Source organism: Mustela nigripes, chromosome 13 (genome assembly GCF_022355385.1).
Source record: "Mustela nigripes isolate SB6536 chromosome 13, MUSNIG.SB6536, whole genome shotgun sequence".
Lineage (NCBI taxonomy): Eukaryota > Metazoa > Chordata > Mammalia > Carnivora > Mustelidae > Mustela > Mustela nigripes.
The window spans coordinates 58,718,083-58,743,898 of NC_081569.1; the positions used below are offsets into that span (position 1 = coordinate 58,718,083).

The 25,816-nt window shown below is 39.4% G+C and overlaps 2 protein-coding genes across 2 annotated transcripts in view; both read right to left on the bottom strand.

Moving 5' to 3' along the window:
- The window catches only part of FSIP1 (fibrous sheath interacting protein 1), a 181,387-nt gene that overhangs the window by 124,318 nt on the left and 31,253 nt on the right, over positions 1-25,816 (bottom strand). The window contains exons 6-9 of the mRNA XM_059371172.1: positions 20,647-20,745; positions 17,512-17,636; positions 14,691-14,801; positions 7,501-7,659 (exon numbers count right to left, since the gene is read on the bottom strand). Of these exons, the coding sequence (XP_059227155.1) occupies positions 7,501-7,659; positions 14,691-14,801; positions 17,512-17,636; positions 20,647-20,745 (494 nt within the window). The remainder of the gene's footprint in view (positions 1-7,500; positions 7,660-14,690; positions 14,802-17,511; positions 17,637-20,646; positions 20,746-25,816) is intronic.
- On the bottom strand, positions 16,058-16,366 carry LOC132029174 (cytochrome c-like). Its single transcript, XM_059418515.1, has one exon. The coding sequence runs from the start codon at positions 16,364-16,366 to the stop codon at positions 16,058-16,060; it is 309 nt and encodes a 102-aa protein (XP_059274498.1).

The following is a 25,816-nucleotide window of genomic DNA, read 5'->3' on the forward strand; positions in this document are numbered from 1 at the left end:
GAGTTTCTGTTACAGACCATGCCATGGCAGTTCAGGTGCAAGGAGCAAGGAAGCTACCCTGGTTTAAAAGCTTTTTATCTCATAAGAACATCATCTCTGGAAATGACGCCACAGGCACTCCCCCACAGGGTCCTAGCAAGGGACATGCCACTCTGTAATCACTGCATTTAGACAGACCCAAGGTATGGCTTCCCCACCAGGTCTTCATAATTCTCCCAGTCCTGGCGTCATTTTTAGCATAGGCAAAGTTGCTTCCTAACCCTTGGCAACATTCCAACCTTCATCAAACTGCCAGGGAAACAGTGAGGAAGTTAACTACCGTTCAAATTCTCATGCCAAAGGGGGAAAGGTTGGTAAATCCTTTGCCCATACCTTCTATGATTACAATTTTGGATGGCTGGTACTTCTCCCACAGCTCCAGCTTTCCCTGAGCTCCAATACACTTCTTCTTCCCCCTACTCAATGGTGCTAGTCCCTAGGTGTGCCAACATCCCTTATTGGCTCCTTTAAATCTATTAATAGTTCCTTCATTTACTTATCTTCAAAATCCAAGCTAGGTGTTTTTCTCTTTCTTGCCCAAAACTCTAATGGGTAGACTGTGTGTATGTGTGTGTGTGTGTGTGTGTGTGTGTGTGTGTGTGTATTTGTAGAGAAGTAGACTAGAAGGAAATTCAACTTGACGGTAAAAATCTTGACTCTTTCATCTTATTTTTCGTAGATGTTTTTGTATTTCCTAAATTTTCTATAATACCCTTGTATTTATTTCATAAGCAGAAGTCATATTTTATTTTTAGGAAAACAAAAATACTATTCTACCAAGACTATTTCTGTTCTGCTCTGACAATGTGACTCTCTGTACCCCAAGGTACTGGTCCAATGCTTAGATGTTAGCCCCAGTTCTACTGGTGTAACCAGTAATATACTTTTTTTTTTTTAAAGATTTTATTTATTTGTCAGAGAGAGCGAGCGAGAGCGAGCACAGGCAGACAGAGTGGAAGGCAGAGTGGAAGGCAGAATCAGACGGAGAAGCAGGCTCCCTGCGGAGCAAGGAGCCTGATATGGGACTCGATCCCAGGACGCTGGGATCATGACCTGAGCCAAAGGCAGCTGCTTAACCAACTGAGCCACCCAGGCGTCCCGAGTAATATACTTTTAAGCAAGTCACTTTCTCCTTCTGGGTCTCAATTTCTTCCAAAAGAATTTTCTTCCAACTCTCATAGCTTATGAGTGTGTAATTCTCTACAGCTGAACCCAAGGATATGTAACATCCTTCCTCAGTCGTGATCTGATAGCATAACCATATAGTTCAAATATTTGAAGGACAGCATGCAAGGAAAGAGAGGCCATGAGGGAGCAAAAAAAGGTAATCATTGATTCTGCCAAAACTTTCCCACTGGCACCATATTCAAGAAGCTCTTGTGGTACCAAGAGGGGTTCTGCTGTCACATCAAAGTGCCAACCAGTACTGTTTTCATGATCCTCAGGAAATATCTTCAATTCCTATGGTAGTAATGTTTGAGCAGATTATCTGACCAGCCATATGGTTTCTATGTTTCTGAGACATATAGGAATGCTTTTATTCAGTAAAAGTAAAATTCAGTTCAGGAAAAGCTCTCTGTGATATGCACGGGAATACCCAAGAAGCCACCAGAAGAGAACTGTCCTTGAGGTCAATAGATATTTGTTGATTTGACTAGTTGACTGCAAAGGATTCTAAGTTCAACCTTAGAAAAATATCTGTAGTGTTGACTGAGCCAACAGGGGTCTTTGAAGCTAGCTAAACAGGAAAATACAAACCTGCCTAAATAAAGCCAATGTGCCCCATGTTTTCAAAAGCTATGCTTTTCAAAAGGCCATTGCTATTTTTCTGTCATCTGATGGGTCATTTGCCAGGCAGTAGAAGAAGAAAGGAAAAAAGTCTTTTGGCCAAATTGTTTTTACCATTTTAGTATATTGCCATGAAACGAAAGATGCCTTGACTACACAGGAGACTTAACATAGAAAAATAAAGAAATATAAATATAAACTTTAAAGTAGGGGTGCCTGGGTGGCTCAGTGGGTTAAGCCTCTGCCTCCGGCTCGGGTCATGATCTCAGGATCCTGGGATCGAGTCTCGCATCAGGCTCTCTGCTTATCAGGGAGCCTGCTTCCTCCTCTCTCTCTGCCTGCCTCTCTGCCTACTTGTGATCTCTGTGAAATAAACAAATAAAATCTTTAAAAAGAAAAAAGAAATATAAATATAAACTTTAAAGTAGGGGCACCTGGGGGGCTCAGCAGGTTAAGCCTCTGCCTTTGGCTCAGGTCATCATCTCAGCGTCCTGGGATCCAGCCCCGCATCGGGCTCTCTGCTCAGCAGGGAGCCTGCTTTCCCCCTCTCTCTCTGCCTGCCTCTCTGCCTACTTGTGATCTCTGTCAAATAAATAAATAAATAAATAATTTTTAAACTTTAAGTAGTCCGTAAAACATAAGAGGCGAGAGAAATTCCCCAGATTTATTTGGGAATGTTGGACAGGTTAGCAATGACCTTCAAAGCAACTTCTTGTTTATTCCTCAATCCAAAAATCCATGCTTTTATAGCATACATCTATAGTTTTTGAAAATGAGCCAATGGTTAATAAGATTTCTGTGTTTATGCCTAGCATACATAAAAAATTCCCAGTTTCCTACCCTCAACCAGTATATTGAGTACTCTGACATCAAGTAGACTACTTGGCCATCATCGGGACTTTGCAAACCTCTGGACCTAACAGTGAAACATCTTTCAGGATTATATGTCAAATAACATTTTCTATTTCCTCAGCTTTAGCAAATGTTGAAACAGGAAGAGACAAAAAAAAAAAAACAGCTAATTGTTGATGTCAGCAACAGTATGCTCTTGGTAAGAAAAAAGATGAACACAACTACAGTTTTCATCAATCAAACGTGCATTAATTTTTTGTTGGTCTTACCAAAATGTGTACAACTGAATAAACATTGTAAGAACAAAAAAATAAATAAATCAAACTAAGGGAGGCCTTTATATTCAGTTAAACTAGCTGGTTTAGGGACAGAGAAATGCCTCTTGTCAATGAGGACAATTGGAAGATCCTCTCCAACAGGGAAAAAAAAATCTAACCATGAACTGTAATTCTAGATTTAGTAAGACAGATTGCATGACATGAATAAATTACACTTCTTTACAAGAGCCAAACTGAATAGAATTTATGATTGAATTCAGTTGCTAAGGACTTAAGAAACTAAATACCCACGTAACTCCTATTTCTTAGATATTTCTGGAGAAAGCTGGAATCTAAGACAGCTACAAAAAAATATGGCGACTAAATTATAGAACATCAGTCAATTTTATGGTGGGATTTACAATATAAGGAAAGAACTAACTGATTTGTTAGAGGGTTAGGAACTGGAGATATGGATAGGTACGCACAGTTAAACCACAGATCTTAAGAAAAAAATTGCTTCGATTAGTTCTCTTTTGCTAAGATGAAATGAAAATAAAAACCAGATGTAAAAATGGCACCCATGTGATATTATTCACATTACAGCAGTAGTAGTAATACGCCATTCTTCCTTCTGAATGTGACCACATGCTTTGTTTTACACTAAGGAAATAAGATACATGAACACCAAATTCTGCTTTGAAAATATTGCCATAAACTTAAGAGCCAGGCCAGGGTATCCTCTGAGAATATCCTAATCAGCAAGCTCAAGAGGAAAAGAAGATTTCTTAACTGCTCCTTTCACAATGACTTCCTTAATCCCTGAGTCACATTTCTGGAGCCCCTCAAATTGTTCTGACTGGAGTACGTTTATCCTCCTAGGCCTACATACCTACTCCTGTAGCCCCTTATAGCTGCCATTGTTGGTAAGTCAGAAAGTCTACACATTTCAACTTGTTTGGGAAACTGTTTCCTTAACCAAAATAAAAACAAAACAAAACAAAATAAATCTCTAAAGGAATTTTTTAAAATACAGTGCCTTCAGCAAATAACCTTTATCTGTGCTCCTCCCCTCCAGGACATACTTTCTCTACTCTTGGTAAGATCGGTTTCCATATTGTGGTACTTCTTTCACTGTAAGGTCATTCCACAACTACCCTCCAGGGTGCTACAAGCTGCTTGGAGGTTGGAGATGAAGGCACGTGCCAATCTGGACAATTGCTGTCAGCCACCAGAGCCTCTCCGATGAAACAAGCAGGCATTCAACCGTATTTTGACAGCCTGCACAGGGGCTGGGAAAGTGACCCCAGTGTGTGAAGGAGGCCTCAGGGCCTACAATACAACATGGAGTTGTGAATACTGTGGCTAACGGGACAATCTGTGCTCCACAGAAAGCCGCAGTTGCCTCTCAAAATAATCCTGTATGCTGCCAAGCAAGGATTCAGGTTAAATACTGGATTCTCTCATTTCTCAAGAAAAACTAGAAGTATAGATGTTTATATGAATTCACCCAATTCTGAAATGTTGGCTTAAAAAAAAAAATTGTAGGGGCGCCTGGGTGGCTCAGTGGGTTAAGCCTCTGCCTTCGGCTCAGGTCATGATCCCAGAGTCCTGGGATGGAGTCCCGCATGGAGGTCTCTGCTCAGCAGGGAGCCTTCTTTCCCGCCTCTCTCTCTGCCTGCCTCTCTGCCTGCTTGTGATCTCTCTCTCCCTCTGTCAAATAAATAAATAAATAAATCTTAAAAAAGTTTTGTGAACCCTCTGTGGACTAAAGGAAACCCATATGTGGGTCAAATTTGCCATGCACACCACCAGTTCTCAACCTCATGCTGTATAATGGCAATCTCCTCTGGACCTCTGGCCCCTTCTTCCTCATTCACTAGTTTCCCTTCCTCCTCCTCTCCCTCACTTGTAGAACTGGACTTTCTTGATATTCCTTCTGGTGTGCTTTCTCTCTCTCCCCAGTAGCAGCACAGCACTTTGCATCTAGAGCTTTCTATAGTGCTCATCTATGTGGACTTGTACCACAGTTATCTATGTGTAAATAAAGAAAGAAAAGGTGTTCCTTAAGCCGCTTATTATTATTATAATAACATCATCGGTTGAGTTTTGTGTCAGACACAGTGCTGAGTACTTTACACAATCAACTTCTCCACCCTTTAAAAGACAGTCTGAGGGTTTTGAAGGGGTGGGGGTGGGAGGTTGGGGGAGCCAGGTGGAGGGCATTAAGGAGGGCACGGATTGCATGGAGCACTGGGTGTGGTGCAAAAACAATGAATACTGTTATGCTGAAAAGAAATTTTAAAAAATAAAAATAAAAAATAAAAAAGCCCTAAAGAATGATACTATTATTACTACTGCACAGACAAGGAAACTAGGACTCCGGGCACTTCTGATTAATGCCCAAGGCCTCGGAGCTAGGAAGTGGAGGAGCCAGAGCTTGAAGCTAGGCTTTTTGACTCCACAGTTCCACATTCGCCTGCCTTGTCATTCAGTCCCCTACAATTCCTACACAGGGAGCACTTGATGAATATTGCGGAACCAATTTGCTGAAAAACAGAATTCATATTCCACTTGAAAGACATTCTTTCATAAGGAGCATGGAGGAAAAATTACGGATGAGTTAATGGTTTGCAGAAGGGTTAAAAATAAAAATCATGTGAATAAGCACTATGAATATTTGTGGTTCAGCAACAGATTGGAGCCCATTCATCAACTGCACAGATACGCAAGGTTTAACCACGATACTTTTCAGTATATTTATCCAGAAAGGATTCCAATCCAAAAATAATATCTGCAAAATAATTTGCCACGTTAGCATTTCTGGCTTGAAAATTCAATGTGCAATGCTGGTTTTAGTTAGAAATGAGGAAATGCCAAGAGGAAAATGAACAAAAGCTCAAAGGCATTTTTTTTTTTTTTGGATGCAAGAATCATTAATTATTTCTTTTCATCAGCTATGATGTTACATTTCTGTTTCTGTATCCAATGGGAGTCCCAAAATGCAGTTTTCTCTTTTCTCTCTATCCATATGTTGTTTCACATAAAAACATAAAATGTCAGTATGTGACACCTAAGTAATACACTGGTTTTCCCTTTTAGTATTTTTAAAATATTTTTCTGAACTATAAATGTGAACTCTGAAAATGTGACTTAAATGATGATGACAGAATCTTACCAGAGTCACTTTATCTAAGCCCTAGTAGCTAAACAAATCTCTAAATTCTCCATCTCTCCTTAATAATAACATTTGACTGCCACAGAAAAGGTATTTTATTTTAATCTTTAGGATCATTACTCAGCTTTAAGATCTAAACTACCCTTGAAGTCCAGTAACACCAACAACCACAACAAAATCAGCTAGAACACAAAAAAGAACAAAAAGCACCCCTGAGCAATTTTATTTCCCCGTCTCGGATTCCTGCTTTTGGGAAATGACACCCAGAAACATAAATAAACAAGTGGCGTAACTGCTGTCAAAATCCTGGGGTACATTTGGGTGGGGCCAGAGATTCCGAGTCTCTCTTTCCCAAGAACTCCTATCCCAGTCCAGAAACAAGTGGTTTCGACTACCGCCACCCCTGGTGCGTAGAGGCTCAGCAGCAGCTGTGTCTGGCCCTAGCGCACATAAGCTAAGGAAGCCGACATGGCTCCATACAGGTTTTGCCAGCGACCAAACTTGCTTTAGAACATCTTAATGCTCCTCCTTTCCCCTGAAGCAGTTTCAACTGGCCAGATCCTCAAACTTCGATCCATGGCTTCGAGACTCCGTATAAGACAGAATTATTACCTATAGAATATTAATTTTTAAGTCTTTTTTAGGACTGAAAAAGTCATGTACAGAAAATGTTTTGGTGAAATGTCTACAAAACCGGAAGAGGTAGAATAACAAAAAACTAGCCGTCTTCTCTTTGAGTAAAAACTACCACTCGACCCCAAACTAGATCCTATGAAGCATTGAGGGGGTGAGACACAGAATTTTACTTTTACAAAGCTGCTGTTACTCTTCTGTTTTTCTACACAGAAAATTGTAAACAATTCTTTGAGAGAGCTAGCAAGAGAGGAAACACATTCATTTCAAAATCCTCATAGGAGAGAAGTCATCAGCGGAATGAGCTTCACTCCTTGATGTTAAATTAAAAGAAGAATCTGGCAGCATGAGGGACAAGCAGCTGCCATTGCTGATACCTAGAACCAGAGGAATTGAGAGAGAAGTAAGGCTCTTAAAGGACAAATGAGTGCTTTATCAATTTTCTTCCCTAGCCTGTCTTCTGATCATGATCAAGAATTAGCTTAAATCAGAAAAACATAATAACATCAAAACAAATATTTCCCAAGGGACCCCTCCCAGCAAATTACCAACTGAAAGGAAAATGAAGAGGAAGTGAAGTCACCAAAGAAAAATACACTCAACACACACACTTATGGAACTTACTGTCACTGAGTTTGTAGTCATGGAAAAAACATTTGGGAAGAAACCTCTTTAGTTAACAAGCAGATTGTCAAATCCTGTAAACTAGCTTTAGCGCACAAACCTGAACAATCTATGTGCTCTTAAATCTACCTGATCACTCTGGTTTTCAAGTCTTGGAGAAATGCTGCAAGTTGTTGGTGAGGCTGCAGAAAGTTCTTGGAGCTTTGAGTCAATTTCAGCAAGCTGCTGGTGCTGGGTGGTTGCAAGTGTGTATCCTTCTCCTGGAACCAGCCAGCCAGACTGATCCCCCTAAGAGCAAACAAGCAAGGGTCACCAAGTCATTCCAATGCTATGTTTTTTTCTTTCCAAAATATACCTTTCAAACTGCTACAGCAATAGCAATGCTCATCACACACACACACACACACACACACCCCAAAACAATACCAAAAAAAAAAAAAAAAAAACCCCACAAAATTAACATTGGGATATGGAAAGAAAAAAATTATATTATGTATGGTTTCATTATCTCTCAAATCTGTATAAAGTATATCCTACATTTTGTGTGGTTTTTCCCTGTGGAATAAATCTCTTAGCCTCGCAGTTTGGTTCTTACAGCATTCTCATTTCTCCACTTTGAAAAAGTGGTTTCTGATATGTTGAATAGGAAGAAATAGTGTTTCCCCCATAATGGACATGGTATTTTCAAGATCTGTCCCTGAAAGGTAACATAGGATCTATAAACGCAGCTGTTTGGTCCCATGAGCTTAACTGGTCATCTAATTCCTTCTTCAACAAACACATGTTTAATAATAGGTTAAAGTGCATTCATAACGTTCATTCAGAAATCCTGTACTGAGCACCCAACGTCCACAGGCATTACACTGGGCACTGGTCATTCAGTAAGAATCTCATAAGCTTTGCTTTTAAGGAGTTCTAGGTCTTTAGGCAGCAAAGATTTTAACAAGGTATCAAGAGTGCTGGTGAGCCCAAGGTGCCATGGGGAACAGTGAGGGTCAAAAACCTTTGTGGACATGAGGGAGCAGAGAGATAATATGGTTGGAGAAGGCTTCCTGGAAGAAATAATCAATCTTCATCACATCTTAATCAAGGAAGCAACATGATTGGCTATGCATTTTAAAACGGGCTGGTGGGGTGCCTGGTGGCCCAGTTGGTTAAGCGCTGGACTCTTGATTTCAGCTCAGGTCATGGTCTCAGGGTGGTGGGATTGAGCCCCATGTGGGGCTCTGTGCTCAGCACAGAATCAGCTTGTCCCTCTTCCCTCTACTCCTCCCCCTGTGCACACATGCATGCTCTTTCTCACTCTCTATCTCCAAAATAAGTAAATAAAATCTTTCAAACTGGAGCTGGTGAAGACAAGACTGGAAGCAGAAATTCCAGTTAAGATACAAAAGTTCAGGCACCTGGGTGGCTCAGTCGGTTGGGCAGCCAACTCTTGATTTGGGCTCACGTCATGGTCTCAGGGTCCTGGGATCGAGCATCGGGGAGTCTCCTCAAGGATTCTCTCTCTCTCTCCCCCTCTCTGCTGCTCCCCCAACTCACATTCACATGCATGTGCTCTCTTTCTCCCTCAAATAAATAAATCTTTAAATTAAAAAAAAAAAAAAAAAGCAGAAGCCATAATCTAGAACTTAAGTGATGAGCACCCAAACGAAGGAATACAGAACACAGGACAGATACCAGAGATAATTAGGGAGTAGAATTTACAGAATCTGGAGATAATTTGATGGAAGAGTGAAAGGAGGAACAAGGATCAAAGATGAAAAACAAAATCTGGATTCTGAGAACTAGGGGTGTATAGTGGTCATATTGACCAAGTGAGGGAATACAGAAGACATAATAGGTTCAAGGAGAAAAATGGCGAATTCTGTTTGGGAACTTCTGATATTCATAGATGTCCCTAGGATATCCATAGATTATGTTAGGTAGTTAAATATATTTGAAGTTCAAGATAGAGACCTAGATTGGAAATAAGTATTATGGACTCACCCACATCTCTATGATGGCTTAAACCCTTGAACCATGGGAATGGATGAGGTTACCCAGAGAAACATGTAGCACAAGGACAGAAGAATCATGAAAAAAACTAAGAATAAAAGGGCAAATGGAGGGCAAGGAAGTTTAAAAATTTCATACACTTTGGTTTCATGACTCTAATACCAGGAATCAATCCCTAAGTGGTAACCACAAGAGATACATGCAAAAACACACAGCAAGAATTACGTCTCGCCCTAACCCCAGCATCCAATCTCCCTTCCTGTTTCAGTAAAACCAAACACTGCATGAGCCTTAGTAGGAAACAGGTCCCTAACAGACACCTCTTCTGCCCGCCCTTGGCATCAGGAAGACAAGCAAATGACCCAGAATTAGCCAGTCAGAAGTCAACACCCTGGATTTTTGACTCTTGAGGGAAAGAGATACAAAGATGCAGGGGAAGTGAGACCGTAATTAATGGCGATAGCAGTAATCTTGGGCTTACCAGTACTGGTAGCAGCAATCATCTAGTGGGGGTGACTGCTGGCTATGACACAACCCCTAACCAGCCTGTTTCTAAGGAGTTTCCATAGCCATGTTTCTGGGTATCCTGATACCTGCCGAACTTCCCACCAAGTCTGTGGACTATACAACTCTCCAATACATTTATTCTGTTTTTTCCACTGAAGTCCATCTCTGTTTCTTGCAACCCAGAACACTGACTTATATGTTTTTGCCATGTCATTTAGAGTAAAGAATAATTACAAAAAGTCCAAATGTCTAAAAATAGGGAAAAGTGAAGAGACTGTAGTACATCCACACAAGGATATGATATATTAATAAACATTTTAAATACACTTGTGAATCGGCAGTGAAAGTTATTATACATCATTATAAAAAATAGTTTTTTGTCACAAATAAGAAACTCCCGTTAATTTTTCCTAAAAACAAGGGATATAAATACTATATGATCTAAATGAAAAATAATGAGTCACCAAATAATGAAACTATGGAACCAATGGCTAAATATTTGGGTGATAAATCCAAAATTTTTATTTGAATGGAATTCTTTTTTAATGACACTGGAAATAAAAGAGAATGTCAGATTAAATTCAACAGAAATGTAAATGTTTCATGCATTATTCTGTCACAGAGGGAAATTATATGAAATATGTAGGAGATGGTATCATGTTTTTCCATCTAGCACCTTCTAGCACCTTGCTAATGTGGGAAATTTGTAGCTTTCAGAAGTTTTGCCTCCCTAAGACAGAACCCAGAAAATGCTCTTCACCACCCTCCTTTACAGTGAGCGCTCAGTCTGGTAACCAAGGGTCTACAACCAAACCCTCACATTCAACACTGATTTAGATATGGGTAATTTGAGATATAATGCAAAACTCATTTTGCCAATAGAGGCAAAATGGCTTTGGGGAGTGCCATTCATTACAAGTGTAAATTCCCCAAATAGAAAGAAATCTTCTAGGGGCTCCTGGCTGACTCAGCAGGAGAAGCATGCAACTCTTGATCTCCAGGTTGTGAGTTCGAGCCCCCTGCTGGGTGTAGAGATTACTTTAAAAAAATAAATTAGGGGCGCCTCGGTGGCTCAGTCAGTTAAGCGTCTGTCTTCAGCTCATTCCAGGGTCCTGGAATCGAGTCCCACATTGGGTTCCCTCCTCAGCAGGGAGTCTGCTTGTTCCTCTCCCTCTGCCTTCCCCCATTTGTGCTCACTCTCTCTCTCTCTCTCATTCTCACTGTCTCAAGTAAATACTCTTTTTTAAAATAAATAAGTATTTAAAAAAAAGAAACCTTTTAAAAATTCTTAGTATCCTAGAGAGATTCAAAAGACTACCCTGTTTTCACAATTAAACATGCCACTATAAAGAACCACCCAAGGGCAGGAGGTTCTGGGGAATTAAAACATAATTACCACCCTAGTCACTCTCTTTTAGTTGCACAGTCATTTGTCGGAAATGGGAGGATGAGTTAGCACTCCAGAAAGAAAAAGACACACATAAGTGCCAACGACTATAGCAAATTTGAGGAATTTGAAGAAGTTTGGTATGGTTTAAGAATATAGTAGATGGGGTTCCTCGGTGGCTCAGTCAGTTGAGCTTCTGCCTTTGGCTTGGGTCACGGTGCCGGGTCCTGCCTTGTTAAGAGACAAGATTTTAGAGGGTAATTATTGAAGTTGAGAAAAAATACAGACATTTTAATGTATTTTAAGAAATTGAGGATTAGCAGCACCAGATCAGATATAAAATACTGAACTGAATCCTCAAACTATGAGAGGAAAAGGAGATGAAGTTTAGAAAACTAAATAAATCTAGGGACGCCCGCCTGGGTGGTTCTGTCGGTTGAGCGTCTGTCTTTGGCTTGGGTCATGATCCCTGGGTTCTGGGACCGAATCCCACATCCAACTCTCAGCTCAGCAAGGAGCCTGCTTTTCCCTCTCCCTCTGCCTCCTGCTCCACCTGCTTGTGCTCACTCTCTTTCTCTTTCTGTCAAATAAAAGAATAAAATCTTTAAAAAAAAAAAAAAAAGAAAGAAAAGAAAAGAAAAGAAAAGAAAGAAAGAAAACAAAATAAATCTAATCAATGAAATAACAAGATGGGGGGGAGGTCTAAACACTGTCAGAAGTCATAATATAAATGAATAAATCAAATATCCTCATTAAAAGATTAAGAATAAGGAAATAATAACAAAAGATAAAGAAACAAAGACACAACAACAATAACAAAAATCCAGCTATAGGGTATTTGTAAATAATCTACCTAAAAATAAAAGTAAAGGATAGAAAAGAGTTAAAAATAAAGAGAGGGACAAGACACAAATACTAACCAAAATAATACGTAAAAGGCAATATTTAATAATAAAAATTCACTGTTAAATCCTTTCTGGGTACATAAGGAAGATCTACCATGCCATAGTTTGGAACCCAGAGAACCAATGGCTAGCAGCTCGCCTAACATCTTAATAATAAAACCAAGATGAGACGCAGGTCCCTTAAGTCCTACTGTTTAAAAAAAAAAAAAGTTTTATTGTTATCTTAGCTTTTGTTAATAAAATTAATTACCACAAGTTCAAAAGCTAAAATATTTCCAGATTCTGTGGGAGGTTAGCAGTTTGCTTTACCTACTTCTCGCCTCTGCTTCAGAGAACATACCAGCTGTTCTGAGGCCTCGCTATCTATCCTCTGCCTGTCAGGGGATGGATCTCCCCAGGCAATCTCGCCAGCCCCAGACACAGCAACACTTTCCTACATTCCTAGACACAGCCCCCGCTGGGCCTGCAATTTCTCAGGAAAGAACATTTCCGAGGTTGTAGTCTGTGACATATGCAGATTTGTCTGTGATTTGGGGTGAGGGTGGTGGGGTAGCAACTTTGTTTGCCTGCACAGGACATTTTTAAATGAAATTAGTTGTCAACATCTAAATGTATTAAAAGTATTTCCCACAGAAAATCTGAATTTCTAGCTTCTCTTGATACGTTGGAGGATCCAGAGAGCCCTGGGCTGAGATTTCCAGCCTCAGCCACCAGCTGAGGAGGAATGAGGGCCTCAAAGGCTTGGCACGCCCTCCCCCGCTGGTCACAGGTACTGTTGCTCACGCACAGCTTGTGTCCCTACAGCAAAAACGACCCTCTGCACCTACTTATCTGAGGCCCGTCTAGTTGCAGAACCTGAGACAGGGATTCTTGCTCGAGTGACTTTCTGAGGGCACGCTCCCAGGAGAAGCCATGTGAGGTAAGCAAGTGAGGACAAGGGAAACACAACCAGGCAAGGATGTGGCCTCAGCTGACCCCTGGGGAAGCTCTGGAAGACAAACTGCTCCACAGACCCAAGCCTGTCTTGATTTGGGAGGGGATGGGATTGGAGAGGGGGAGCTACCCTAGGCTGTTCAGCTCCCATTTAATGCAAGGCCAGATTCCAGGGAAGGAGGCAGCTATGTGGCCTTGACACAGGGTAGGGGGATGGAGGCACAGAAGATACCAGGTAAAAGGGATCTGGGCAGGATGCCAGCAGCCTTCACTCCATCATGCCTCTATTAAACATACAGAAATAAAACTAGGTGACAGGGCTAGGGGCTTCAAGATACCCAGGAGAATGCATTTCCTTATAGAAGTAAAGGATACTGCTGGAAGTTTAGTAGGCAAACAAGAGCAAATGCTAAGCCACTCCCTGCTCGTGGGACCTGCCCACACCCTAAAAACCCCACATTTGAACCCTGGACTGCAAGCTGTTCCCCTCTTTGGACGCTTCAGGGACCTGGATGCTCAAGGCGGAAGCAGGATGGTACTCTTTAGGGTTACTGAAGATGACACCAAAATACCCTGGAGCCAGCTTAGGGATAATAAGAAATGTCCAAAATAAAAGGACACAGAGAAACACATAGATATGTCATCAGTGACTAAGCCCTATTACATCTCAGATAGAGGTTACTGTGATCGCTAATGTGTAGTCACTCTCACAGTGACATCACATAATCCTCAGAGAGTTGATAACAAATAGGCCAAGAATAAATCTGAAAAATTCAATCAACATCATTTTGTAAAACAGGATTTTTTAAAATATTGTCCCATAATTTGAAGATGTATTCAGATTTGTGATAAGAAGTCAATAACATGATAAAAAAAATAAAAATTAAGAAGGGTAGAGGTCTCCCATCCAAGTACTAAACTGGCCCAACCCTGTTTAGCTTCCAAGATCAGACAAGATTAGGCATTGTTTGCAAAGTGGCTGGAGCTGGAGAGTATTACATACACTAAGTGAAATAATTCAGAAAAAGACAAATACCATATGATCTCACTCATAGGTGGAATTTAAGAAACAAAACAAATGAACATAGGGATGGAAAAAAGATAGAGGCAAGCCATAAAGCAGATTCTTAACAATAGAGAACAAACTGAGGGTTGAGGGAGGGATTGTGGTTTAAATAGGTGACGGGGATTAAGGAGGGCACGGGCTGCGGTGACCACAGGTGTTGGGTATTGTATGTAAGTGATGAATCACTAAGCCCTACACCTAAAACTAATATTACAGACTGTTAATTAACTGGAATTTAAATAAAAAGTTGAGGGATGCCTAAGTGGCTCAGTCAATTAAGCTGCTGCCTTCAGCTCAAGTCATGATCCCAGAGGCGTGGGATCAAGTCCCACATCAGGCTCCCTGCTCAGTGAGGATCCTGCCTCTCCCTCTTCCCTCTGCCTGCTGCTCCCTCTGCTTGTGCTCGCTCTCTGTCAAATAAATAAATTTCTTCCCAAAATAAATAAATAATCAAAACTACAGAAAAAAAAAAAAAAAGAAGAAGATGAAGCATAGAGGTCATTGAATATTAGAGCTTACATACCTCAGGACAGGGCAGCCCCAAATCTCTGTCATCTAAGTCCTTCAAAAGTTCGATCAGCCTTTTCTTCTCTGTGTCCATCATAACCACTGGCTTCCCTGAATCCTTGGCCAACTACGGAATGTTTTAATAAAAAATAGTAAATACTCAAGACAATTCATAGTTCAGGAAAATAAAAATGGGAACTGAGCCTTCTATAGCACAGATACACTTGGGCAAAATCTGTGAGATCAGGCATTTTTCATTTGCGAGGTACTTTTCTTTGATGCCAAATTTTTGCTCCAAGCAAAGATACTCCTGCTCTAAGCAGGCCCTCGTGTTAGCCATTTTAACAAACATTTTATTTAAAATATAAGATAAAACAAACATGGGCAGTTGGCAAACCTCTCTTTATATAGTATTTATCAATGTAATAATATATTGAGATATTTGGAAAGAAGCTCTTGCCACTTCCTATGTGACATGTATCTACCAAATGAAATTGCTCTTTTTTTTTAATGTGATTTTATTTGTAAGTATTTGAAGCTTTATCACATAACTTGCAAATTTGTGCTGATGATATATCTCAACTTTAATCCTTCTAATGAGTTGATAAGAGCACCATGACCAATCACACATATATGGTAATTCTACAGTTAGGTTTTCAAAAAGCTGTTTAAAAGACAATCCTGAATTATAACTTTGTCTGACTTAGTGAGGAATTCACAAGACAGGTTTGCTACCATGTCCTGTCACACTATCCTAAAAGTATCTTACATTATAGATCATCCATAAAATGTGAAAAGCGTTAAATATTCTTGATTTAATACTGTACATAAACCACATGAAAAATCCCTTTCATTAAGCAAAAGGCAACATTTTAGATGCAGGGAATTTTAATTAAATTGGCAGAGTTAAGACCAAAAAGAGAAAGTGGACAATGCCAGCTTGTCTTCAGCCCTTGCATTTACCAAGCTAATGAACATGACATGAAACACAGCTGAGTATTGCTGTTCTGTAAGATAGTAAATGGATTTCCTCAATATTTAAATAAATGTAACACTTATATAAATCAAAATAGAAAGCCCATCTCCCAAGATGGCATTTACCATCTCTGAGAAAAGTCGAACATTACCAATCGATTCCAATCATCTCTCTAGAAGGGGAAAACAGTGACAGCGCTTGCTGAACCAGAATTACTAAAGAAGTTAAAAAAGCTAATCAGATACATTTAACCACAAGCCAATCTTATTTCAATGAGGACTGTCCAAAAGGAATATTCCATCAGCCACGTCCATGATCTGAGTTCTGGTGTATGAGATCAATGGAAATACGGTACAGACAGAAGTCATGAGACATTCTTGTTTTGTAATAAATAAGGTAGTGGTCAACTATGGTTTCTTGGAAGATATCGAGTCTGCCCTTCCCTCCCCTGTCTTCCTAATGCAAGTGAAGATCAGTTTTGTCCCGGGGATGTGCTTCTTGGGATTCTCCAAATTCTCCATTGGTGTCTCTTCTCCCCAGGCGATGCCTTTGTTCTTGGTGGCATCCAGGTAAGAAAACCCAGGGGCCTGCCCTGTGTTTTGCCCAAACAGACTGTGGAGATCTGGCCCAGTCTTGTGCTTCCCTCCGTTCCCCACTGTAGGGCACTGGGCATACTTCCGAACAAAACTCTTCTTGTCCTTCTCAACATCACCCATTTCAAAACCGCTCTTCCATCGCACCCAAAACAAAGGTGCCTGCTTGCAAGCCAGACATCCTGCCCGCTCCTAAATGAACTTGCCTTGACATTTCCAAACCGTTGTATCAGGACTTTGAATAAAGAGTCAGCTATTATTGTTAAAAGGGGAAAAGGGAAATCCATAGTGGGGCTGGCTCTGAGAAAAAACACTACCACTCTTGGAAAATTAAGTAAATCAACATGGGCCAGTGCAAAGAGATCAAGCTGGAGAAAGTTTCCTTCAGATCAGAGGGACATGAAGAGAAAAAGCGGGAGTCCCAGAGGCCAATCCTGTCATTGGCACGTTGACCCATGAATCCAATCTGCCTGGAAATGACATGCCAGCTGTGGAAGGAACATCAGGTTTGAACTGTGAGGAATTATTTAACTCTCCCCTCTTGTGAATAACTTCACACTCACCTAGTAACTCATCTGGTAATGGCCTGGGTGGTTTGTCACAAGCCTTCTGTCCACTGCACCTACATTTCTTGCTGTACATTAATTGATCAGCATTCTAGTCTAATAGAGGAGCCCTTTTACCCTGCGTTAGTCTGCCTTGAGGACATACCAAGACAGGCTGTAGGGTCTGTAAGACCAAGGCTGAGCCTTTAACGCAAGGAGCTAATCAAGGCAAGTGACAAGTGGGCTTCCTGGAGGCTCAGCTAACTGGAGAGGGAAAGAGGCAGACAACCTGTTGGCCTCTCCAGCTCTTCCAGGAGCATTTTCCTTGCAAATTTCTAAATACACCAACTATAAACTCAGTCTCCTTACTTTAAAAGGCCAATTTTACTAATATGCAATTTAAAATCTGGGAAACATTGTCTGAAGCTATCATCTAAACAAACGTGTTTCAAACTGCAAGAACCAGGTTCGTTTCCGGGTAGAGAAACAAATGTACCAAACAGCAGCTAGCATCTTTAAAGGGGGTAATATAAGGTAGAATGGAATAAAAAACAGCGAAGTGAAGTAATGGTCCATAGAACTTTTCTTCAGTTACATTCACTGTTTCAATTACATATACATGTATCATGATCAAAAGAGTATTTAAAGACCATGAACACAACTATTTTCATTTCATAACTCATTTAATCTTACATATTGATTTCTAAACTTCTAAGTACATACCTCAATGTTTCTTTTGATAAAATCCTGGCTGTGTTTACCCCTAAGCTCAGTCTTTTCTGTATTTGAGAAATGTTTCTTTTCTGCTTTGATCAATGACTCGTTTCCTCCCACATCAAAGGTAAAATCTAATATTTAAAAAGTTCAAAATTTTTCATGATTATAATTGTCCATTATGCTAAAATTTTAAATTAAAATTACATTAAGCATACATTAAATATATAAGAAATAAAGCAGGCATTGAAATATATAAGCATACATTAAAATATATAAGAAAAAAAAGCACATATAGAAAAACTTCTAAATTCCAAATCCAGAAACTTAATACATATGGAGATTTATTCTTATGGATAAAGAAGACATGATACACACACATATAGACACTAGAATATTACTCAACCATGAAAAAGAGAAAGATCTTGCCATTTGTGACAGCATGGGTAAACCCAAAGGGTATTATGCTAAGTGAAATGAGTCATATGATTTCATGCATAGGTGGAATCTGAGGAAGATAATTACCATATGATTTCATGCATAGGTGGAATCTAAAAAGCAAAACAAATGGATAAATAAAGAAACAAACGGCAGAATCATACTTATAAATACAGAGAACAAAATGATGGTTCCCAGAGGGGAGGAGAGTGGAAAGATGGGCAAAATGCGTGAAGGGCAGTGACAGATCCAAGCTTCCAGTTAGGGAATGACTAAATCACAGGGATGAAAGGCACAGCATAAGGAATATAGTCAATGGGATCATAATAGTGTCACATGGTGACAGGAGCTACACTTACAGTGAGCATAGATTACTGTGTCAACTTGTTGAGTCACTACGTTGTAACCTGAAATTAGTGTAATATGTGTGTCAACTATACTCTGATGAAGTTAATTAATACAATATATTTTATCTCATTCTTTATATGAAACAAAACTTTCCCTAAAGACTAGAGTCATTTCCTGATTCTATTAATATCCCATCATCCTCTCTGAACAGTAACTTTTTGTTCAAACCTGTCTTTTAAGCGAAGTCTGGACATAAGGGTCCTGGATGGTTTTTGTTTGTTTGTTTGTTTTTATATTTTATTTATTTATTTGACAGAGATCACAGTAGGCAGAGAGGCAGGCAGAGAGAGAGGAGGAAGCAGGCTCCTTGCTGAGCAGAGAGCTGGATGCAGGGCTCAATCCCAGGATCCTGGGATCATGACCTGAGCCGAAGGCAGAGGCTTAACCCACGGAGCCACCCAGATGCCCCCGTTCTGGATGTTTGACATCCCATCTGTGCAGACCCTGAGAGCTCATCTCAGTCTGTCACTTTTTCTCGACCTTTGAAAAGAGGCCCGAGTCAACTTCTGGGTTGTTCAGACCCTGGGTGCTCAAAACAAGGGTAAGAAAAATACTGACGAACTCTTTTTTTTTTTTTAATTAAAAGATTTATTTATTTATTTATTTGATAGAGAGATCACAAGTAGACAGAGAGGCAGGCAGAGAGAGAGAGAAGCAGGCTCCCTGCTGAGCAAAGAGCCTGACATGGGACTTGATCCCAGGACCCCGAGATCATGACCCAAGCCGAAGGCAGCGGCCTACTCCACTGAGCCACCCAGGCGCCCCAAGATGAACTCTTATTTCCTACATTAAATAGCTTGTTTTCACTGTGGTCACATTTAAAGCATTTAAAACAAGGTCACGTGACTGCTTCTTTAAAGCTCTAAAAACTCCTAAATGACAAACGGAGTCCCCACCTTACAAAAGAGGATAAACTGCCACATTAAAGTCCAAAAGGAAAAACAACAGCCAGCAGCTCAATCCAGACAAGGTTTACTTAAAAGTTATCTTTGTTTTTTAAGAGGGGGTATAACAATAAGGATTAAGGGAGCTAGTCAGTTGGTATATTTACACCTCGTTGTCAAAGATTCCATTCAAATTTAATAATTAGAGAATATATTTTGATAACAATAGCTGGAAAGAACCAGCAAAAGGGTAAGATCTCTGGATGTAAATTCTTTTCAAACAAAAATAAATTTGGGCAAGAAAAAAGTTTCACTCAAATTTAAGTTACAAGTTTCTAGGCAAATCAATCTGTATTTTATCGTTGGGATTTTATTTCTTTAATAGGTCACTTTTTTAGTCAACTACCAATAGTTAAAGTATGAGTTTTGGTGAGTGGCCTCCTTAAATCTAAAATATGCAACATTTTCCCCATAATCCAAGTTGTGAATAGTCTTTTAAGCTGAAATACGAAGTCTATTCATTCAGTTTTTTTCATATACTCAAACAATACAACATTAAAATAACTCAAATTAAATGCATTCATGTCTACATTTAAAACAGTTTCTTAGGGGCACCTGGGTGGCTCAGTGGGTTATGCGTCTGCCTTCAGGTCAGGTCATGATCCCAGCGTCCTGGGATCCCTTCCCACGTTGCGCTCCCTGCTCCACAAGGAGTCTGCTTCTCTCTATGCCCCTTCCCCAAATCATTCTCCCAATTTCTCTCACTCTCGTGCTCTCTCCCTCTCAAATAGATATAAATAAATTAGTTAATTAATTAATTAATTAATTGTAGTAAAAAACATTGGATTGTCTGGTTAGAACCATCCAACTAGCAAGGTCCTCTCCTCTCCACCCTGGTGGTGACCAACAGTCGAAGCTGCCACATTCCTATATTAACACCAACTCTTGCTCAGTTGGATGAGTTGGTTGGACCAGTGGTAGGCACCTAACCCAACCTGGATCGGTTGTTGTCTTTTCCACAATTTTGAAAGTGAGTCTCCCTCTCATGACTAACCACAGAATATGCGCTTGGGAATCAAAAAAAAGCTGTCTACCCCCAGCATTATTTCTATAATTTTTTTTTTTTTTTTTTTGCTTAAGCTAGTTTTCTAGCTTAAGTTACTTGAAGCCAGCTTTTCTTTAACTCTTCATTATATAAAATCTAAATATCCAAAAATAGAATAGTATTATAAACCCTCAACAACTAACTTCAAAAATGATTAACTCGTGACCAATTTTGTTTCATCTAGAACCTTAACTTCCATTTACCTACCTCTGGATTAAATCACATCAGATGATTTCATCTGTGAATATTTCTGCATATAGCTAGTATTTTCTTGTGACAATATGCTAAAACACACAAATTAAAACATACCTTGATTGACTTTCTGTATACAGTTTTCATATTCCTCTGGAGGGAGCTGAGTGTGAAACACTGAGAAAAAGATGTCTTCATGCTCATAGGGACCAGCATCTACCAATTTAAAAAATCACTTGTTTAATACACAAAATAAGTAAGTTGCCTACACGAACAGTTGTTTAAAAGGAAGATCTAACATTCTCCACAATATTTCTCAATCCCCTCCACATACACATTTCTTAAATGTCACTTCCAGGTAGAAATGATAATCATCTTTATATACAGCCACTGAAACAAACAGCAGAAAATCAAGATAGTCAAAAAGCATTTCCCTAGGACTTCTATGCAAAGAGAATGTACAAGGGTATCTTAAAATATTACATTAACTCCAAAATTCCAACGTCCATAATACAGAGAATAGGCACACTGAATAACCTTGTATTTTTTTTTCTTTTAGATCCCCAAATAAAGATTTCAGATATACGGTCATTAAGAAAAAAACATACATTTGAATGAGAAAATTAGGAGACTCTAAGCAGTTAGCTTTCTTTCTTTGGGATAGCTTTGGGATTTGTGCTCTTGGGCTAATACCCATAAAGAAATAAGAAAATTGTGTTTTTTTCAACTCTTCTTCTTTCAGTGTAATTGATTTTATTTTCTCCCATTAGCTAATGTAGATGCTGTATATCTGCAAGAAACTGCTAACATAAACAAGTATCCTTTCCTTCTAAGTCTCTAGGTCTTAACACAAGAGACTCTATCTCTGAAACAAACCTGGTTCAACCACCCTCTTAAAGATGACATAGGCAAAGGAAGTTGGCAGAAGATACATTCACCCCCACACACAAATATCACCCAATTCAAAACATACTATGTCTGAGGGTAAAAAGAAATGTATCAATTCCAGTTCCCTAATTTGGAATTCAAAACAATGAATTCAAAGCATCATTGGGACTGACATTACCATGTTAATCCTGTATAATCTTTGATTAGTTAATCTAGCAAATCAGTGTTGGAAGCCTTGGGTGGGAGGGGGTAAACTACTTTTGTGTAAAAGACAGAAAGGTTTAAAGTTCTTTTCAAGAGGTAATATATTTATTTTTGATCCTATAACTCTTTCTTATTGGCAATTTCGCTCACTTTTACATAGAAGCACCTAGAAAGACACAAGGATGTGAAAACTCACAATACTAAAAACTGTTACAGCAAAGTGATATTTGGAGATAATTTTCACCTAAGGGTTTTTCCTAGGCTAAACTTCCTCCTGTGATCCTGTGGCTATTCACCAGTGGTGTCAATGGTATTCTGTACACTCCAAACCTCAGATGGAAGATGGGCACAGCTTAGAGCAAAAGGCCTCACAGCTCAGCTTTGAGCTTAAGGACAACAGTTTTGAAAGTCAGTTATTCAACTGCAGGAGCATAACTCCTCAAGAGAAAAGAAAACACATTTTCTGAATTTCCAAAGTCCTCCTTTAGAAAACTCTTCCTTACAGTAAAACAAAAACAAAATGGATTACTATAGAAGAAGTAATGGAATTAGAAAATAGTCAGTGGGTAACCATCATCATAATAATTGATTCATGTAAGAATCATCCATGGATGGTAAAAGTAGTGGGTAAAAATTTGAAGAATGATACAATAGCTTCATGGTACCTCCCCACAAGATGACTTACTCAGTACAAAGGGAAAGCTAGTACCTTTAAGTGGAGAAACCTGACAGACACCACCTTAACCAAGTGATCAAGGTTCACCTCACCAGTTATGAGACAATCGACCTCACGCACTTTCTGATAGGATCCACTGAGGACACAGTGGGATTCCTGCCAAAAATGCATAACCTGAACCTAATCTTATGGAAATAGAAACAAACCAGACTGGAGAATGGTCTACAAAACATCAAGCTATACTCTTCAAAAATGCCAGTGTCATAAAATACAAGAATGACTAAAGAGACATGACAATGCAGTGTAATACAAGACCAGTTTTCTTTTGATCTATCAATTTTCTCTTGATAGAAAGGATTTTAGCAGGACAATTGACCAAATATGAAGAAAACCGTAGACTGGATAATTGTAGTGAATCAATGCTGACTTCCTGACAAGTGCGTGTGGGTCACACAGGCAAGTGTTCTTGTGTGAAGAGGGAGATAGAGGGGACACACATGTAGAGAGACAGAGGCAAATGTGGCAACATGTTAGCACTTAGAGAATCTGGATAAAGGGCTTTTGAAAATTCTTTGTGCTTTTCTTGAAACTTTATCTGAAATTATATCAAAATTAAATGTAATAGGAAATTTTTAAAAATTCCTCTCCTCACTACAAATATTTATGTGGGGACCAAAAAAACTCTCTCTTCAGAGATCAAGAGTCAGAGTTTGAAGGACTGAGCACACTTTAAGATTTTATTTATTTATCTGACAGACAGAGATTACAAATAGCCAGAGAGGCAGGCAGAGAGAGAGAGGAGGCAGAAGGCTCCCCACTGAGCAGAAGCCTGATTCAGGGCTTGATCCCAAGACCCTGGGATCATAACCTGAGCCAAAGGCAGAGGCTTTAACCCACTGAGCCACCCAGGTGCCCTCTGAGCACACTTTAAGTAAAAGTCTTAAAGGAAAAACATTGGGATGGGATTTAAGTTGTTTCCTGCCAACTAAGGAAGAAACTAAAACCCATCCCAGACAGTGAAGAAGGATCTAGAACAGCATCAGAGGAAATGAGGTTAGAGTAGACATGAGCGACCCAAGTGGGAGGCTGCTCCCTAATACAGATTCCCTTGAAAGTAGATGACATCCCAAAATTGGATTGAAACCCCCAAAGAAAATGAGGAAATCCAGAGAATAGTGGGCTCTGCCTCACTAAATACCTGGAACTCTGAAAGTAGACTCCACATACAGTGCTCCACACTTACATGTGATAGCCGCAAGGCAGCAATGGCAATGAGCCATGTTTAGAGGGAGACAGGGCCTGAAATTCACCCTCTGCATGCTCTCTCTCTCTCTCTCTCTCTACCTCCCTCTCTCTCTTACACACATACACACACACACACACACACACACAGTTCTTCATGGCTGGCCTACAACATCGAGATCTAGAAATTCTTAACCCTATGAACTACATGAAGCCCTCCCCCACGACACATCATGATGCCAACCAAAAATGCACATACCCAAATGTCCCCGAGAATTGAGAACCATTCTACTAGACTCTAATTTCAATAAATTCAAAATATCAAAGCATATTATTTCTATATTAGCTTTTAAAATATAGGGCTTATAAAAAATTCTGGAGAACAAGGTAAAGTCACCCTAATTTTCCAATTAACTATTAGATCAATAAGAAAATAAGAAGAAAAAAAAAAGAAAACAACACAATAACAATATATAAAGAACAGTGATAACACCACATACGAAAGAATGCACTTTAGAGATAAAGCTATATTTGGAAATAAATTTATAACACTGCTGCTTTTATCATATTGTTATAGACCAAACTGTATCCCCCCAAAATGTATATGTTGAAGCCCTAACCTTCAGTGTGCCTGTATTTGAAGACAGGGCCTTTAAGGAGATAATCAAAGCTAAATAAGGTCGCTGTGTGGGGCCCTGATCTAATAGAAATGTGACCTTATAAGAAAAGGGAAAGACACCAGAGATATCTTTATCCCTTTCCCCACTTCCCTTGGCACAGAGAAAAGGTCGTGAGGACACAGGGAGAAGGTGGACATCCGCAAGCCTGTTTCTGAAGCTTTTTCAGATTGGGTTTTTTCACTAAAACTCTGCTTTAAAAAAGTTAACTTAAGGGGCGCCTGGGTGGCTCAGTGGGTTAAGCCGCTGCCTTCGGCTCAGGTCATGATCTCAGGGTCCTGGGATCGAGTCCCGCATCGGGCTCTCTGCTCAGCAGGGAGCCTGCTTCCTCCTCTCTCTCTCTGCCTGCCTCTCTGCCTACTTGTGATCTCTCTCTGTCAAATAAATAAATAAAATCTTAAAAAAAAAAAAAAAATTTAAAAAAAAAAAAGTTAACTTAAAAAAAAACTTTTAGATAGAAAAGAGAGAAGGAAAACAGGAATTAAATCAGAAATAATAAATGTGGCATAATAAACAATAAAGAGAATTCTTCTTTTAAAATACTCTATGAAATTTTATTAGTAAAATGTTCAATCTTGGTGAAATGGATGCTTTGAAATCTCACTGACATGGATGTATTGCCAGAATTGACTCAGAAAACTAGAAAACTGAAATATAATAGTAAATATAAAAGAAGTTGAGAAAAGAGTCAGAGAATTGCCTCCAAGAAATTATTTGAACCAGATGGTTTTTCCAGTGAAATCTTTCAAGTTTTTAGGGAACAGATAATCCCCACATTATATAAACAATTTCAAAGCATAGAAATAAATGAACAGACAGCCCCAATCATTTTATAAAGTTAACATAGCCTAACAAAGCATATACACACACCCTCCCAACCCAACCTCTACCGTCAACATCAGAACACATATGCATGTGGGCGCGCGCACGCATACACACACACACACACACACACACACACACACACAGCAAATCTCACTTATGAATATAGACTCAAAAATTCTGAATAAATTCAGCTATTCAAATCTGGTACTATATTAAAAGAATAATCCTTTATAACCAAGAAATACTAACCAAAAATAAAACTCATATAGTATTTAAATGTATTGATTTTAGGGGCTCCTGGGTGGTTCAGTTGGTTAAGCATCTGCCTTCAGCTCAGGTCATGGTCCCAGGGTCCTGGGATCAAGCCTGGCATCAGGCTCCCTGCTCAGTGGTCAGCCTGTTTCTCTCTCTACCTCTGCTGCTCCCTGCCCTGACTCACTCTCTTTCGCTTGCACTCTCTCTCTCTCTCTAAGTAAATAAATTAAATCTTTAAAAAAATAAACAAATATATTGATTTTAAAACATTAAATAAGTTTGTCAAGATAGAAAAAACTTGATGATAGTTTAAATATTAGATAACGAAACGTATTTATAAATTTCAACACTAAGTCTTTATAAAATCTTATTTGTATGTTTGGCTGGTTTGATGATTCTTTCTGTTTTAGGACAAGATTGAATCATAGTAAGCTGAAGGGAAGGAGACAGGACCGACAGACGCTCTAGGTGAGTGTCACAGAATGATGGATGGATCAGGAACCAGGGGCAGAGTGAAAGG